General features: G+C 38.0%; 1 protein-coding gene across 2 annotated transcripts in view; it reads left to right on the forward strand.

Annotated features, from left to right (window-relative positions):
* Positions 1 to 2,562: 2,562 nt before the first annotated feature.
* Positions 2,563 to 18,928, forward strand: part of itpr2 (inositol 1,4,5-trisphosphate receptor type 2) — a 63,381-nt gene continuing 47,015 nt past the window's right edge. For both annotated transcript variants that reach the window (XM_023344185.1, XM_023344192.1), the window contains exons 1-17: positions 2,563 to 2,955; positions 7,303 to 7,373; positions 7,542 to 7,660; positions 8,827 to 8,913; positions 10,045 to 10,203; positions 10,843 to 10,941; positions 11,030 to 11,113; positions 11,212 to 11,358; positions 12,449 to 12,544; positions 13,760 to 13,804; positions 15,429 to 15,580; positions 16,666 to 16,765; positions 16,854 to 17,014; positions 17,098 to 17,239; positions 17,357 to 17,515; positions 18,268 to 18,440; positions 18,624 to 18,743. In XM_023344185.1, coding sequence (XP_023199953.1) covers positions 2,864 to 2,955; positions 7,303 to 7,373; positions 7,542 to 7,660; positions 8,827 to 8,913; positions 10,045 to 10,203; positions 10,843 to 10,941; positions 11,030 to 11,113; positions 11,212 to 11,358; positions 12,449 to 12,544; positions 13,760 to 13,804; positions 15,429 to 15,580; positions 16,666 to 16,765; positions 16,854 to 17,014; positions 17,098 to 17,239; positions 17,357 to 17,515; positions 18,268 to 18,440; positions 18,624 to 18,743 — 2,006 coding nt within the window. In that variant the 5' untranslated portion in view covers positions 2,563 to 2,863. The remainder of the gene's footprint in view (positions 2,956 to 7,302; positions 7,374 to 7,541; positions 7,661 to 8,826; positions 8,914 to 10,044; positions 10,204 to 10,842; positions 10,942 to 11,029; positions 11,114 to 11,211; positions 11,359 to 12,448; positions 12,545 to 13,759; positions 13,805 to 15,428; positions 15,581 to 16,665; positions 16,766 to 16,853; positions 17,015 to 17,097; positions 17,240 to 17,356; positions 17,516 to 18,267; positions 18,441 to 18,623; positions 18,744 to 18,928) is intronic.

An 18,928-nucleotide genomic window follows, 5' to 3' on the forward strand; every position in this document is an offset into this window, starting at 1 on the left:
TACATTTTAAAAATACACAAGTACTAGGATGTATTTACACAGGATTTAGTGGGTGTGGTGCTAGAGTTTGCTCCAGTTTTTACTCAAAGTAGAACTTAATTACTTCAGTGGTGACTAATACTCTTTAATCTACAGCTAATCTATAAAAATGCAGTAGTTGAACACCAATAAAACAGAAGAGTGATAGTGAAGCACTGTACTTTGTACTTCAGCTTCATTTTGAACACGAGGAGTTGTAAAGATGGCACTTACAGGAAGATATAATCTGTTCTGTGTCCCAACATTAAATCAGCTGTTATCTCTGATATGTGTTATAAAACACATATCAGACCCACATTCAGCTCTCGGAAATTATGGAATGCTGTCTCTTCTTCTAGTTTCACATGAAAAAAATAACTGGATTATTTTCACATTCCTTTTTGTATTACATGCATGAGACAATGATTCACTGACAGTCCAACTCATTGGAAACGGTGAAAAATGTCAGTATGAGTTGTGTTTGTGTGCAACACAGCGAAGATGAAGAACTTGTTAGTGAACGCCACGGGGCGACATAGATTGTGTGAATGTGAACATTTTCAGGATTGGTCGGGACGCCCCCTGCTGGATTTAGAGGTGTGGTACACTGGAAATGACAGCACTGGAAATGATCCATTTGTTATTTTACAGCACCTGTCATTCTAAAGCAATGGGTCTCCTATTAAAATAAACTGGATCTATAAGGTTATATTTTGCTCTTTGGATTTTTTTTTTTTTACCTGAAAGAAGATTATCCCGCTGTACCTTATGTATTAAAGATAAATGTAGTGTATTCACTTTATGCATTTGGGTCTGTCTAAATACTGGCAGGGCCTGCAGGTTCAGTCAGCAAACTTAGGAACTTAAAACAAATGAAATATTGTTAAGTTCTTTTAAAAATTTATGAAATTACAGTTATTTATTTTATTTAGATGATTTTAATGAAGCTTTAAAAAATAGAATAATGCATAGTACAGATGAAACATGATTTTTATTACATAAATTTCAGCCAACTAAAAAAATGCCAAAATGGGAACTTCATGCTCTGCCAGGACTCCTTTAGCATGAATTTCTGCTGTGTGCCATGGAGGTGATAATGGTACCGCTCTGATTAGATGTTCAGGAAGCTCTGGTGGCTTTAATAATGCCCTTCAGCATGTCTGCTTTGATTCATCTTCCTCCTGACAATGCTCCATTGATGATCTCTGGGAATTAGGTCAGAAGAATGTGTCATTTAGTTAAGAACAGTAATGCCATGGGCATTAACCCAAGTATTGGTAATGTGGTTCAGTGGGTTGGTGACAAGTCTGGCAGGAAAATGAAATCAGGATCTCTGCAAAGAACTCATGGATGACCTGGTGACCTGTCCAGAATTTATAACCCCACTCCTTGCCTATCTCCTCTTGCGATAGAAAAAAGCCCCCCTGCTGCCTTGAAAGTGGCTGCAGAGAATAGATGGATGGTTCTCCACAAAACTCATCAGAAAATGTAAACATTAGGTGTTGTTGCATTTTATGATAGATTTTTATTCAGACTTTTGATTTGATAAAACTGTGACCAGCAGATTTCATGGCTGCCCAAATCATCACTGACTGCAGAAACTTCACACTAAAGCTCAAGCTAACTGGTTTCTTTGCTCATCCTGAAGACATTTTCCGATTAAGAAAGAGTGGATTTATTCAATCAGTGCAACATGTATAGCCCTGGTCTGTGTACAATGACTCTTTAAATCCTCTTTTAGATGCTCTGAAGACATGAGTTATTTCTATTGTTTATGCACCTTTACATAACATACCTCTTCCTTCCACTTAACTTTCCAATAGTTTGCATGCATACAGTTGTGTGTTAGCTTCATTAGCAGTGATCTGTTGTGACTTTGCACTGTTTGTTACATACAGTTGTGTGTTAGCTTCATTAGCAGTGATCTGTTGTGACTTGCACTGTTTGTGGAGGCTATCAGTGGCAGGTCTACTGGTCAGCTCACAAGTCTGCAGTTCTTCCTATTATCATATAACATTTATAAATAAAAAAATATATTAAGAAAAAAATATATAATAAATGTATTTATGTTTAATGTGTGTTATTTCTTTTACTTGAATAAGTAGAATAAATGAACTATTTTGCTATATTCTAATTTACTGAGATGCATCTCACTCCATATCTTGCTGGGGTTATGTAGCTGCTGCACACTGACCACGGATCATCCTCTAGCCATATGTTGATAAACTTCTGCAATGATCTTATCACAATTAATGTTTCAACTGTTGTAAGACCATAGTTTTTACTTACCTGTGATGTCATATTGTTCTGTTTGAACATGTTTCCAACTTTCCCACTTAATTAGGGCAAAGCCAACACCTGTAGTCTATATTTAACTCAGGAATATTGCAGTACTCGCATTTCTCCTCCTCCAAAATGATACACTGTTGCATATTTACATTCATCAGGAAGTCTCCTCTGACGGAAAGCCAAATACAAAGATGTGAAACTGAAGGGAATCGGCCCCACAGCTCTGACAGCAGAAGTCTCCTCCCCCCTGAAGTAGATGTGAAGAAGAGCGTCCTGCGGTGTGAAATATACAGGAAGAAGTGGAGCAAGTCTTTTTTAAAATTTACACAAGAACAGCGCGTCGTTTCGCTCGGCGGCTGTTCCTGTGCACTTTTCGCACTTTCTAAGTCGCCTCAGAGGGAAATAACTGGAGTTATGAGGTTGAAAGTGGATGAAGGGGAGTGCTGTTGAACTGACGGCGGTGTAACGTGTGGGTTTCCTCAGCCGAGGAGAGCAGAGGAGTGCCTTTTGGGTCATAAATGGAAAAGCAGAGCAGAGCAGCAACAGAGCAGTGAGAATGTCGGAGCACAGATCCAGTTTTCTTCACATCGGAGACATTGTGTCTCTCTACGCGGAAGGCTCGGTGAATGGCTTCATCAGTACTCTGGGGTATGTATGTATGTATGTGTCCCTCAGACGCCAGTCCTCTCTCTGAGGCTGTCTTCATGTGCGTTTTCCTCTTAACCTCTGACACAAGCTGCCTCTATCTTCGCCTCCCCCTGTTCGCTCTAGTCAAAGTTTCGTGTGCGACTTGCGGTGGAGGCCTGTCAGCGCGCAAACTGCTACATCTCAGGAAATACTTCACGCAAAATGCAACAGGAATGCAAAACGGCGTGATCCCCAGGTGCACACGTGCGGGGAGTGGATTATTTTTCTTAGCTGTAGACACCAGGGTCCAAAGAGCTACGAAAATGAGTTTTCGTGTGTTATCTGCGACAGGAGGAAGGAGAGAAACGCTTGATTTAATCAATAATCGAAGAAGAGTTGTATCTTCAAGCATCACTATGCAGTCACGTCTCACACTTTCTAGAATATAGATGCACCAATCAGTCAGCTAGAGACTGGAATAGGCGATTTTTCCTTGGTTGAATGTGATCAGCAAATACAAACTAAGCAGAAGTTTTGTTTTTCTTTTTAGTAAATGCATTCAAACTAAGAACTCCCAGTCTTTTCAGTCTACCAACACAAACGCAGGGCCTGCACTTAAATACACTGTTGTGGTTTTAATAATAAGCTGTGGAAGGGTTATCTGAATACATCATGTAGTCCCTTTATTTTCAGTTGGACTCTATCAAGGCATATAATAATCCTTAGAATGAAAAAAAAAATCATTATGAGTAAATATTAGAACCCACAGGTGAAACCACTCACCTGTTTCAGTCAGCAGCATCTCACAAAAGAGAAACTGCATTTGCTATTTATACTGGTATTGTGGGAGGTTTTGGTGACCCAATTAGGGTAAATGTTGTAATTCTATTGCTGTTCACCACATTTGTGTAAAAAGACGTGTTTTTGTGTTTTTAAGTGATTCAGCTCACTGACCTTCCATTTTGTGCAAAATCACCACATCTGGATTAGAATTAATATTCACCTGGAACTGAAAGATAAATTGAAGGTCAAACTCTAGTCTGTCATCTGAAGCAATTTTCACAGCTTTTTGAAACCTGTAATGAATAATAAAATACATTTGTTATGGCATACGTTGTAGAGAAAAGAGAGCAAAAACTAATAACTAATAATAACAACTCTCTTGTGCAGTGACATTTGTGCAGGGAAAAAAAAGGATTTTTGCAACATGATGCTGCCTCCATCATGTTTCACATTGGGAATGGCGAATTCCAAAAAATACATCAGTGTAAGGTGAAAAGCTGCAGTGCTATCAGGTGCTGTGAGCCTCTTAGCCTGCAGAATGGTTGTGAGAGGCGGACAGTGAGGAACCAGTCTCTTCTCCCACAAACCCTGTTGGTAAATCTTTCTTCTGTATTCCTAGAATTCCTCTGGGGTGTAATGTCACCCCACAGCCAGTTTGTCCACATCTTCATTCACAGCTCACTTGTGCAAATGACAAACAGATTATGCTGGTGTGGTCGGAGGAAAACATTTTGCTGAGAAGCTCCCTTATTTGCAAAGGCTTGTGATGATGCAAATTTAAGCTGGTGCAGCATTCTCCAGGACTGTAAAATTGAACAGGAGGTGATTTTTCACCTATTGTTGTTAAGGTACAGATGGGGGGGGTAAAAGGTTGGGAGTTTCTCATCAGAATTCCTTTAAATCTTAAATCTTAAGGTCTTGGCAGTTGTACTTGGTATTTCATTAAGAATAGAAATATCTCATGCATGGAGCACGCGAGAGCCTCTCTGAGCTGCGGCCCCCATGAACATGATGCAACCTTCAGCTGTACAAGGCTGCCCATGCTCTTTGCTCAGGATCACATTAAACCTTTTGGTTTCTCACTGATATGAACAACTTATGTGACAAAAAGCAGTCGGCTAAACTTTGAGTCCATAATGTGTGGATAAGCAAATGCTTAAATATACACTTAACAGCTCTTCTTTTTAATTTTCTTAATCATTTAGAGTAAAAGTGAAATGGACATAGAATTGCTTGTTGTGTGTGAGTTGATTACATTTCTAGGCCGACTTTATCAGCAAGCTCAAACATGCTGTACCAGTTACTGCAATCTTTCTCACACTTCCAACAGTTCTGTCATTCCCCAAACTTTTTCTTGTGGTTCTGTTGAGAACATTTCAGATGAGAAACAACATCAGACCTGCTCACTCGATGTATCATCCTGGATATTTTCTGTTTTGTTGCATTGTTTCTTTGACCTTAGCTATTATTAGCTTGTGTGTGTCCAGCCTGGTAGTCTTATCAGTAGTTCATGTTTAACTTGATTACAGAGTGTTGCAGCCCGTCAAAGCCGCTCCACAGAGTTACAGTTACTTGTTAATGAGCTCGGGGCTCTTTTCCTGAACCTCTTCCTTTTTAGTCACTTAGCACTTGATAATACTTCCTGTTAGCCTCTATTGTCTCTCATAGATGTAATGTTGATACGCAGTTAAAGGAAATATAAAAAAGTCTGAGGACTGACGCTGATCTAGCGCCCTGATACTGAAACGGAAATGGCTCAGCTCATTTAGAGAGGGCTGCCGACTTTGAATTAGAGGAATTGTGGACTGCATTGTGTTTCTCCTGTGTAGACTGAATGAATGGATGTGCCTGTTCGACTCAAGCTGCTTTGCACTGACATAGTGATTAAATACGAAGTTATGGAGACTTTTGTGTTGGAAAATAACACAAAATATACTCTAAAATATTTTTGAAGGACTACTTGCAGGCGCTCTTCGACTGTGTATTGAGCACTGATATTTTATCTTGAGAATATCAGTCAATCATTAACTGAATAATAATTGACAACATATAAAATAAGGGCACATCATAAATGACATAAATGCATTAGGACTTCACATTTTACCCACAAAAAAAGTGTTTTTAAATATGCCAGCAAATGTAGTCAGTTAAGAGTTGAACCAGATTGAAATTATTTGATGCACAATGGAAATACTTTTGTCAAGCATATTTTCTAAATACTGCATATCAGTTCATATCATTGTAATTCATGTGAATTACAATGATATGAACCAGCTGACATGATGAACAACAGAACATCTTGTGAGTTTTACGTGAAAACATTTATTTCCATGTTGTTCTAGGTTTAATAGTATCTTTACTCCAGATTATCTGTTTTCCCTCTGGATAAAATTTAGTATTAAAAAAGACAAAAACAAATTTTTCTCTTCAAAATGTTCATGTTAGTCTGTTGGGTACTTGGACATCTTAACACAGTACCCAAAAAAACACCTGGAAAACAGTTTCAGTAGAAGTTCAGTGATTTAAAATATTCTCTGCATTTTCCTAAGTAATATTAAACAGAATTCCCTGGAAGAGCCCATGCAGAACTAAAAGCTACCATCCCTCCATGATTATTTAAATGCATGTGTTGTTCAGCCATCTTATATCACTTCTTTATTGTAGGAAATAAAAGAAACATTTCAGCCAGTGCAGCTGCTGTGAAAGCATTCAGCTCTAGCTTGTTGTTGGCCCCCATTTGTACGCATGGAGATACAGAGCATTTTAGTTCAACTTTAAAATATGAAAGCAGTACTTCACATGTGAACATGACTGACTGATCTCTTCATCTGAAAAAGTCACATCTCACAAGTGCAAAACGGCCACCAACCAGCAAATATGAGGAAATCATGGAATGAGTAACTGGATGAAATGTTTGGAAAACTTTTAACAAACTCATCAGACTCTTTTTCTCTGCTGGCACTAAAGTTTCAAAGACTGATCAATCATCTGTGACTGATGCTATTCACTCTTTAAGCTTCATATTGCAACAGGATGAAATCAGATTTTTGTTATGCATTTGTTTGTTTTTATTTATCTCCAGCGTACAATATTTGAAAGTCGAAACCCTTCAGTTCAAAACCCTTCTGCATTTCAGTGATTTGCCCTTAAACAAACTTGCAATAGAGTGCATGAAGTCAGGCTGCAGAACCCAGATCAAAGCTAAAGTGGCTTCAGCTCCTCCCAGAGATGTTCAAAATCACTTCAGGTTCTGGAAAAGTTGCGGGCAAATGGATGTGACGGTGAACAGAGCCATCCACGCTCTTTTGTGGTTCCTGCGTTGCTTTTCAGCCTGCAGGTGGCCGCTATAGATGCCAATGAATGCCCCATTCAAATGAATGGTTTTCAAGTAGCTGGTGATTCTACGGCATGTATTTGCATTTAACTGTGATGCCTCACTACAGTTTGTAGAATGCAAATCTGTGTTTTCAAAGTGAGCAGAGTAGCATACTGGCAGTTAGCAGGATGACACAGAAGTAGCCACGTGAAAGATGCATTTAGAAATAATTGTCATGTTTCGATTCTCCGTTTTCCTCTTCGCTGCAGGCTCGTCGATGACAGGTGCGTGGTCCAGCCCGACGCAGGAGACCTCACCAATCCACCCAAGAAATTCAGAGGTAGGTTTATGCATTGCACACAAATATGAGTTCATACTATGTTGGTATGAAATTTAAGTATTTAAGGATCTTTTCAGTGTTGATATGTGGTTTGAGCATATTTCTGCCTTTGAGTGCAAGTGAAACCAAACAAGTGTGGCAACTCTGAATTCATCTCTGGCTCTGCAGATTGCCTCTTCAAGGTGTGTCCCATGAACAGATATTCGGCTCAGAAGCAGTTCTGGAAAGCAAAACAAGGAAAACAAGGGAACAACAACACTCAGGCTGAGCTATTTAAGAAGTTACAGGTATAAAGTTTTTGTTTTAAGATGCAGAACCTTAACTTTCAGATCATGTTGTCAATCCACACTCTACACCTGTGATGTAGCATGGGTAGCTTAGTTGCCAAAAATTTTGATAAAAGATGGGTTACTTGAAAATATTATTTATCAAGTAGAAATAAAATGTAGTCTTCAATGAATTACTGGAATGAGAGTGGAGTATTTGGTGGAAAGGCTGCTGGACAACTAATTGCAATGTGATATTTTGTTTTAGTATGAATGATGGAGTCAAATAAAAATCTAGAATAATGTGCCAATGGAAAAATGGTTAATGCCATTCATTTGTTTTGTTCTTGATCATGTTCAAAGAACCCTAAAACGCTTCACACTACATTTAGTCATTCAACCACTCATACACAAATGCATGTGCTGAAAAACACAAAAGCATCGCTTAATAAAACGATCTTTACATGAAAACAAATTAAGGCGCACAACACAAATTTTAAATCACACATTTTCTCAACTCGAAGCTTTTAAAACCAAAACCTATGGCTAGGAAATAAATTGATTTTATCGATTAATCAAAATTGTGTATTTTGAGGACTCAGTTTTTGTAAAATCTGGATTTTTTTTCCCTTCCACCAATAAACTCCTTGGATTTCCATAGTTCAGAGCGATGTCAACACACCTACATTAACAGTTCAAAATATGGTGAAAGCTTCTTCATTACTTGTGTTAAGGAGTGTTGTTGACTAGTCTGTAGCTTTCATTAGCCAACTCTTCCTGTCTCACTTGAAAACAAGAGTCTCTAACTTAAAAGGGTGTTAAAAAGTATTTGCCCTGTTCCAGGTTTTTTTGTTTTCCTCTTTAAATCATGCCTAAATGATTTTCTTTGTTTAGAGAAAAATTATTCAAACCAAAAGTAAAATGGTAAAATGGATGCCCTTGCTACCTCTAAATAAGCTAATAAATATTTAGTCACTTGCTGACGACTCTGCACAGAGCATTAGACTTTTACAATACGTTGCAGATGAACAATGTCAAACTTTTGCACGTCCGTTCAGACATGAAAGAGCTCGATATATGAAATAAGATTTGTTCACGCTTAGACCCAATAAGCACGATAGGAAAAACTGTGACAGCAGGCAGGTTTAACCTTCTTTAACTTTAAACTTTTGATTTTTATCTTTCAGCACGCTGCAGAACTGGAACAGAAGCAGAATGATACGGAGAACAAGAAACTCCTTGGCGATGTTGTCAAGTACAGTAGTGTCATCCAGGTAGAGCCAATCGCTTCAGCAAACGCCTCTGGTTTCAAATCGTATTCAGCACATGGCTTTGTTTGCCTTCTCTATTTATTGAGGATTTTGCTGCTGTCATTCAGGCGCTGAAACCTCAGACAGGTTGTAAACACAAGTGCTATTGCTTTCTTTGACTGATTAACCATGGAAGTGTAAAGCCACAATTTGTTGAGGAAATATTTGAACAGAATTTTTCAGCTGTTGACTGATCCGTATTTAGATTGCTGGAAAAGTTTGAGCTCTTTTTAATATTTAAAAACCATCTTTATCATGTTACAGTATAAATTAAGAAAAAATTTTTTTGAAGCAAAGCAGGGCAAAATATTTAAAAAGCTGAATCTGTCCACTGAACTTATTTAGTGATGATTCAGGAATTTTTAAATGCCAAGATTTGTGAAATGGTTTAAGAAATTTACATAAAAAATCTTGCATAAATTCTCAAGTTTAACTTAAAAATATACATTACATACTTTTAAAGCACTAATATTAATGTGATAAGAATATTAATCTATATAAGCATATATATACAAATAAATTAGATGTATACTAAATTATATTTATATACAAATTGGGAGATTATTACATAATTCACAGAATTAGGAATCAATTATGATCAACAATAAAACCATTCTGTTATTCTTGAAAATTATAAGAAAACTACTAGGAGTGACTAATGTAATGTAATCTAATTTATGTTATCAAGGATTACATAGCTTATTATATCAAACTCAGATCTATTTATTAATCATTTAATCAAGGTAAAGCGATGCTACTAATTCTCCCTGAGGCATTACTGGGCATAAATTAATGGGGGCGGTGTTTGCGAATGTTTGTTAACAGAACATCCAGGTTCTCCTCTGCAGTTCTGATTGATTAACCTTACACTGAATTAGTTTATTCAGTAAACCAATAAAAAAAAAATGGTTTACTGAATACCCATTTACACAAGAACATTTAAACCAATTTGATCAAAATTGGTTTACTGCTATAAAACTAGTTTCAAAATTAAGAAATGTTTAAATATGAAACAAATCCAATTTGGAGAAATCGGTTTAAATAATTACTATGCTTTCCTTGAAGGTTCTAACCAGCGTAAATGTTTTGTTCTAGCTCCTCCACATTAAAAGTAATAAGTACCTGACGGTGAACAAACGCCTGCCTGCGCTGCTTGAGAAAAACGCCATGCGGGTTTCTTTGGACCCAGCTGGAAACGAGGGCTCCTGGTTCTACATTCAGCCCTTCTGGAAGCTTCGCAGTGAAGGAGACAATGTAGGTTTCTCTGGTTTTGCTCACCTCATGGTGATTCTATAACCAAAGAAAAAAAAACAACTTAACATTTCTCTCTGTCGCACAGTTCATTGTGCGTCTCCAGTAACATTTCTGATTTTTATTCTTCCCTTCTGGCTTTTTAGCATCCTATGATTGAAGGTATTGCCCCTGCTTCTGCATGGTTTTTGAGCGTTAATCAGGCACAGAATAAAATGGGAAAGCATGGATGAAGAAACTCTGAGACTTTCTCCTGCATTGCACAGAAAAGTTTCAGCTACTGTTCCAGCAGCCGCAGGTTGCCTGTGTGTTTCTGCAGAAATGTCTGACCTTAAGGTTGCAACTTGTGCTGAGTCACAGAGCATGTTATCTGGAAGCAATGATACAGTTGCATTCCATTTTTCTCTTTAGAAGATAGATTTATATCTTGGCCACTGTATGAATGCAGTTTTTTACTCTGAGCATCCCAGCCACTCATCCACATGAAGCCCAGCATGTTGTGTTAGCACCCCTATAGGGAAAGAAAAAACAAATGTTTGCATGGGTCCACTCTTCTTTTCTGTTTGTTTTATCTAAGCACTCCTTAAAAAGTCCAGATCCATGTCTCTTGCCTGTATTTGACTGTGTCCAATTTGTATTGAGGTGGTGGTTGGAGACAAAGTGGTGCTGATGCCAGTGAATGCTGGACAGCCGCTTCATGCCAGCAACATCGAGCTTTTAGACAATCGTGGCTGCAAAGAGGTGGGACTGAATCACCTGCAACAATCATACCAGGATGTAACATTTATTATTTCAACCTGTCTTCAATGCTTATTTTTCACTGCTGCAGGTGAATGCCCTCAACTGTAACACCAGCTGGAAAGTTACCTTGTTCATGAAGTTCAGTGACTACAGGGAAGACGTTTTGAAGGGGGTATGTTGACTTGTTGCTGTTTGAATTTCATCGTGTTTTGACTGAAATGCAGTGCTGCTTTTTGGGTGATGGTCTTAGCATTTGCTTTCTTGCAACAGGGAGATGTGGTGAGGCTGTTTCATGCTGAGCAGGAGAAGTTCCTGACTGGGGATGAGTACAAGAAGCAGCAGCATGTCTTTCTCAGGACCACCCTGCGGCAGTCGGCCACCTCGGCCACCAGCTCCAAGGCTCTCTGGGAGATCGAGGTAAAGCACAAAATGGCACAAAAGTCTCATTTTGATACTTTCCCCCCAGAAACAATGAGAACATTTCCATCAACTAACAGAGGCAGGTATTCTCTAATATCTGAGTTTGTAGTCAGTGGCATGTCTCAAAAGAATATTGTTGGAAGTTTCCCAGGAACTTTTAGTTACTCATAAATTTCCATTGTATGTGGTATAAGCATGATCTACGACCAGCACTCTTTAAAATGGAAAAGACAAGAGAACATGTCACGCCAGTTGGGGTAGTGTGTGTGTTTGAATCCTTCTAAAACAGGAAATGGCTGCAAAAAAATCTCATGACCTAATTTTTTCCATGAAGAGCAAAAGTTAAAAAGTGGAAAACAACTGAAACTGTTACAAAATAAGAAGGAGACCAAAGTATATTTCATCAACACACACACTGAGTGATACAAATGAGGTTTTAAAAATATAATATTTCTTATTCTGAGATTATGCTATTGCAATTAAAAATGCTTCACTTTTTAAAAAAATTTGTAACAAGGTGTTATTATGTTGTTAATGTTACTTCCTGTAATGCTTTTGTTATCACTCTATGTAAGGATCACAGCAACCAGAAGAAAAACTGAAACAAATATATTTTTATTACAAGCACCAGCAGAATGACCATGTTTGGATAAATTTTAACTTTAGGCTGTAATTATCCCTTTCATGCCTTAACTCTACAGCTCCTCTAGTATGTGCTGTTTGTTTTTTTTATTTTACTGGGTTCCGTGTTTCATTTTATCAGTAGGCACATATTTGAAGTTCCTGTTATTGCACCACTGTTTGTACCAGGATGTACTTAAGTTACCATATCAGCGGCTAAATGCCATCGTGCATAATAAAGACAAAGCCACATTTCTGTCCCACAGTGATAGATGAAGTGATCTTTACCAAGGGCTTGAAAATTAAAAAGGACCTTTTGTTTTTCTTATTTATGGATTCAATTATAGTTTAACATGAAGCACTTCATTCAGCAGAATTTTGCAAAAAGAGTTGTACACCCTGAAGGGTTTTTGCAAAATGATAATTCCACACACTTAATTTTTCCTGTTTGGTGTGTTTGTGGTAGGTTGTGCACTATGACCCCTGTAGGGGTGGAGCGGGTCAGTGGAACAGTCTCTTCCGCTTCAAACACCTGGCCACTGGGAATTACCTGGCTGCAGAGGTGAGTCTGAATCAAAGACTGATCTGTTTCTTTTTTCACCTGAAAATTTCATCACGCTGAGCGACTTACAAAAAGGTTTATTTGCGTAAGAGGTTCTATTTAAAAAGTGAAACTCCTGGTACAGATTTATTGATCAGTGATATAGTTCAAGTATTTATTTCTATTATTTTTGATGAGTATGGCTTGAAGTCAAGAAATTATGTTTGGTTTTCTCAGAAAATTTGATCATTATATAACTTCAATAACCTCATATATTTTGTACAAAAAATCTACAACATGTTCATGTTATGGATAACATAATCATGGTGAAAACTGCTGACTTGGTCTTTGTTTAGGAGGCGGTAATTGGCATCATTCAAAACGAGGGTTAGCCATAACTGGTCGGGTAAATTGAAATTGTAAAACAGCGCAGAAAGTCGACATCATCATTCAAAACTCTTCTTTCAGTTCACTGATTGGTTAGAATGAATTTCATCCTCAGAAATTGAGCTCAGTGGGAGAAATCCCAGAAGAAGCACTGAAGATATGAGAACCAAGCAGAGATGCTTATAAAGGCAATTCCTAGTTTCACCTGGGCTAAGGAGAAAACGGAAAAGAATTGGACTGTTGCTTGGTGATCTACTGTTTTCTTTTTGAATCTATGCACATTTTGCTTACAGTTTCAGCAGATTATCATAGGTGATTTTGAAAAACTTGCCTGACTTGAAACTCATAAAAACTGTGTAATCCATCATCAAGATGAAAATGAGAGACACCAGATCTGGTACTGCAGATGAGCTGAAGACCGCTATTGAAGACACCCGGGCATCATTAGCACATGAGGAAACCACAGGCTGATTTTCTACACGCCATGCTGCATCAACTCGCAAAATGCCTTTACACTCTAATTTTGTGAGAAATTAAAGTTTGGGTTTTATTAAGCTGTAAGCCATAATCATCAAAATTATCCTTTTGTGTTTAATAAACCTGTTTTTATATAAACTCCACATTTTAACTGAATAACTGCAATAAATGAACTTTTTGATATTTTAAAATCCTGAGATGCACTTTTGCATGGATACACACTTGACTTGGTTAAAAGATGTTGGGTGACATGCTGTAGGTGGCAGCATTCCCATTGTTTTCTCTGATATTATCTGTTCCTAGGTGCTGTATTTTATGACAGTAAGGTTGTTGCCAGAACTCTCTGACTCTGATTGCTTAATTTCTCTCTAGATGAACCCCGAATTCAAAAACGGTACGGCAGAATCCCAAGGAGAGGTGAGTCGCTAAAATAAACATGTTTCAAAGCATGTGATCTTACAGGCATCTTATTATCAATTACTCATAGATAATCCACCCTTATGTGCAAATTTCTATGGTTGTTGATGTTAATTGTCCCTAATTTCTCAGTGTGTCATGGTAAAAAATAAGCTGAACGCTAATGTAATTATTAGATTTTCAGTTCTGGTAACAATTACCACAGCAGCTTCAGAATTCAAGGCAGCTCTCTGTCTCCTGTTATTATACAATATCACTTGTTAAGTACTCACTCGGCTCACTCTGCAGATTTCTACACACACACCCGCACTCACACTCGGAAACGAACTCTGGATCTACATCCAGACGTTTCTCTCAGCTCGTAGCAGCTTGCCACATTTGTATTCTGCCGAGGCAAAACACACACAAGCCCTCAGCCCTTGCACACTTTCTTAAGCACATGCTGAATTTCAAACTCACAGGGGGCTTCTTACATAACGTCTGGGTGTGGGGGTGCCCAGCAAGCAAAGAGGATGGAGGGGGAAGGCAGACGTGCTGTCTGCTCTGCTTCACTCGCTTGTGCTAAACTGGTTGGGTGAGTCACCAGCAGAGGGAGGGGGTGGGAGGACAGAGAAGCTGAGGCGTGGAGCCAGCTCTGGGGAGCTTCCCATTGACATGCAGAGAACAGTGGGAGAAGTTAACCCTTACCATCGTCTGCTGCATCTGAAGCTGCCCAGGAAAGTCGTGGCCGTCTGTCTGCTCGACTGTGTGATTCGATACATCATTAGTGGGAGATTCAGCCAACTGTACTTTGGCTCGTATCCATCTGTTTTCTGTCAGTCAACAGTAATTATCAGTATTTATCAATGTTTCAGCTCATTTGTCAAAATTTAAGTCTAGAGAGAGAAGCCAGGTTGACAAGGAGGGAATCTGTGCTCGGCTTTAAACAAATTTATTAGTCAGATTTTTTAAGGTGGACCAAAGTTTATGTAATTTACAATGAGTAAATTAAATAAAAACGGTGTCCATGAAGATTTTTTTAATCATGTGTTTCTAACTGTACAATCATAAAAACACTGGACCATTACTTACCTTTATCTTTGAATCTATTTTCTGCTTTAGTCTAATTTGCAGAGATAGAAAAATTTAATGTGGAGAATTTTTGGTCAGCGTTTTAAAAATGCTAATAGTCCTGGAAAACATTTTAATTACTGTCATTGATATTTACTGTCTGAATCCATCCATTTGTTCATCTTTTGATTATTCCATCCCATTCCACCTTTATTTATCAAGCACTTGAAAAACAACCCAGTAGGCCAATGTGCTAACCAGAAATATTGTCTGGGGAAGAGAAACCAGATCTCTCTGTCCTTACAGTCTATATAGTAGGAATGTCTGACCAATCCTACTATCACAAGAAGATGTCCAAAATCCTCTGCCTAAGTTGAAGAGTAACATTAAACCAGCAGAATCCAACGTTTCCCTTACATTTAAGACTAACTGCCTTAAATGTTGTACAGTTAAAACAAGTTCCTGCTGTTTTCCTAAAATGTGCTCAGTGAATTGCAGTTTGGTATCATGAGACGATGGTAGAGATGACAAATAGTGATTACTTGTATCATTTCAACCTTTGTGTTTAATGCAGAATGAGACGGACGCTGGCTTCTCCAACAGGAAGCACCAAGCCGCAGAGCGGATTGCCTACACTCTGGTTTCTGTTCCCCATGGGAACGACATTGCATCTCTGTTTGAGCTGGATGCCACCACCCTGCAGCGGGCAGACTGCCTGGTGCCCAGGTCAGTATCTCACCTGGTGGCGTCCCAGTTATCCACACTCTTTAGCCTGTTTATTTTCACAAACAAGTGACCTTGAGTGATGCACCTCTGCAGGTGTTAATGTTGTGGGTTGACTCATCATTTCCAGGTGTTTCAATCCTGAAACTGCTGAATTATGCTATTATCTATTATCTAAGTTTGTCATAACTGATTTAATCCAAGTTCCTGTTTTTAATTCTAGCTACTTTAAAAATGAAACTCTCCTACTCCTTTGCATATCTTTTGAATTATGGAGGGAAAAAAACAGCATGGTCTTCTTTTTGGTATTTATTAATATATTTACAACTTTTATCTTCAACAGTAAGTCAAAGCTTGAATGTTTTTGTCCAAACTGTTAGATCAGTGTGGCTTCACACAACCTTCCAACCATTTTTCATATATTTTTTTCCCATAGGCATTGTTTTATCAGCTTTTTCTTAATCCTAAATTTATTTTAAAATAAAGAAAAACTGAACAAATGACCAAAGGAAAAAGAGACTGAAAGAAAACAAGTTGGATTTTATAGAGTAATAACTGAGTGAAAAAACCCAGTGATAAATTCTCATTTAAAATGTTTTAAAATGACTATTTTTCACGTTTTTTTTGGCATCCAGACTCTTTTTGAATAGTTTTAAACCTGTGTTTCTAAAGCTTGTTTGGAGTCAAATAAAACACCAAAACATTTTTTAAATAATTTTTTAAATTATTTTTATTTTTACAAACAGAATAAAGGTAAACTGTTCTTTAAACCACCTTAATTTTTAATGGGATACTGTTATCTTGATTTAAAAAAACCCTAATTGGAATAGATTTTAAAATAAGAGGAATATAACTTTCCCAAAATAATAATAAAGGCATAAACTTCACTGCTCTGCTGGTTCTACTACCAACCCAACCATTGCATCACATTTTGTAATTTATATAACAAACTATCTTCTTTCTTTGTTGCTTGAGTCTGAAACAGTTTGGCGTTTTCAGAAGGACAAAGCATGAGAATCTTGTTTATTTGTTTAGATGTGCTGGTTTTGATATATAGTGGTGTTAGATCTGTGTTAATCTTTCACCAGAAACTCCTATGTGAGACTTCGGCACCTGTGCACAAACACCTGGGTGACAAGTACAAATATCGCCATAGATACAGAGGAGGAGCGTCCGGTTATGCTCAAGGTTTCCATAATACTGCTACACACACGCCTACATACGAGTCAAATATACAGAGTGCTTTACATGTGTTTTATTTTTTATTTTTTGCTAGATTGGTACCTGTTCCACAAAGGAGGACAAAGAAGCGTTTGCCATTGTATCCGTTCCTTTATCTGAGGTCAGAGATTTGGACTTTGCAAATGATGCCAACCAGGTCCTGGAGTCCACTGTGAGGAAGCTTAAGTTTGCCAACATTACTCAGAATGAGAGGAGGTACAGACAGCGAAATTAAATGATGCGGCTTACAACTGGAGGTGTTGGTTCATTTTGATTTTTGAGCTGGATTTTTCCTGCAGGTTTGTGACGACGCTTCTAGAGGACCTGATTTTCTTTGTGTGCGTGGTGCCAAACAATGGGCAGGATGTTCTCTCTGTGGTCACCTCCACGCCCAACCGTGAGCGGCAAAAACTCATGAGGGAGCAGAACATCCTTTCCCAGGTCAGTACAAACACGTTTATTGAACAAATTTTGTATGCAAATGTATCAGTAAATTATTACATTTAGGCCTCAAGATGTTAAAATGAGAATCAATTTTATCCTTGATGTTTCCTGCAGATTTTTGGCATTCTTACGGCTCCGTTCAAAGACAATGGCGATGGTCCGATGCTAAGGTTGGAGGAACTGGGAGATCAGCGCTACTCTCACTTCAAGTACATGTTTAGACTCTGCTACAGAGTGCTGCGACACTCCCAGCAGGACTATCGTAAGAACCAGGTATAAAATGAGCCTTGTAGATGTTTGTAGTATGAACTCATGTAATTACTGTATGTGAGGTAGTTGAAAAATGAAGTTTGTTACTGTAGAAAATACGTATGCACAAAGCAAGCTTTTTACTACCCAACATACACTATACAGCAGTAGTTTAGTAAAACAAGACTAATTGTTTCTACATTCTTCTACCAAGATGTAAGGAAAACTGTCATTCATTTTAATCCTCTTTAGCAGGTCGGTTGCAGGTCTTTTAGCATATAACTCTATCAGATTTGCTTGCTTAAACTGAAATTTTTACCCTTAACTTTATGCTTAGTCAGATTGGATAGAGATCATGGGGCAGAATACATATCTTTGCCATATTTTTCTGATTTTATTTGTTTACTACACAAAATGGAAAAGCATAAATGCTTTATTTACTAATTTGTTTGATTTATCATGTAAAATTCCAGAGAAATACAATGAATTTTATGCTTGCAATGTGTTAAATGTTCAAATCTAGGTGGCCTATAAATTTTTTTTCAGTCGTCCTTGGCGTCATTCTTGACATTTTACAAGGTACATTATTAATCAATTATTCGCAGAAGTAGCCATTTAATGAACTTTTCATCATGATGAGAACAACCTCCCACTGTTACCTTCACATTTGTGGCTAAAGTGGTTTTTAGTCATGCTGTAATGCCTTTGTGCACCTATAAAATGATGCACCATACATAAGAATTGATTCTTAATATGTAATTTCCTCTACCTCGCAGGAATATATAGCCACAAAGTTCCCCATCATGCAGTCTCAGATGGGGTATGAGATCCTGGCTGAGGACACAATTACAGCACTGCTTCACAACAACCGGAAGCTGCTGGAAAAACACATCACGGCCAGAGAGATCGAGACCTTTGTCAGCCTGCTGAGGCGAAATCGAGAGCCGAGGTGAGACACAAACACCTCTCGCAAAGCAAGTGATCCATTTTCAATAAAGATAAAATTCAGAAATTTGGTTTAATAACGCCAAGACAATACATAATGTGTCTTGTTTGACTTCCTGTCATGTAGTTGCTCCGAATCTGTTATTCTGGTTAATATTATCCATTCTTGTTTGATCTACTCTGTCAGGTTCCTGGATTATCTGTCTGATCTCTGTGCGTCCAACAAGACAGCCATCCCCGTCACACAGGAGCTTATCATTAAATTTATGATAAATCCTATCAACGCAGACATCCTTATTCAGACCAAGTGAGTCGAACCCTGAGATGTCTGTTTTAATTATCTTGCCTTATTTCACATTTAACATTTTTGAACATGTTTGAACATACGCACAGTCTCCTCAGTGTGTGTGAACTTTCTTGCAGTGCTATGTCTGTTTTGAAATGAAGATTTTGTCCTGCAGCAGTCCTATATAAGTACCGTACATGCTACAT

Source organism: Xiphophorus maculatus, chromosome 2, assembly GCF_002775205.1.
Source record: "Xiphophorus maculatus strain JP 163 A chromosome 2, X_maculatus-5.0-male, whole genome shotgun sequence".
Classification (NCBI taxonomy): domain Eukaryota; kingdom Metazoa; phylum Chordata; class Actinopteri; order Cyprinodontiformes; family Poeciliidae; genus Xiphophorus; species Xiphophorus maculatus.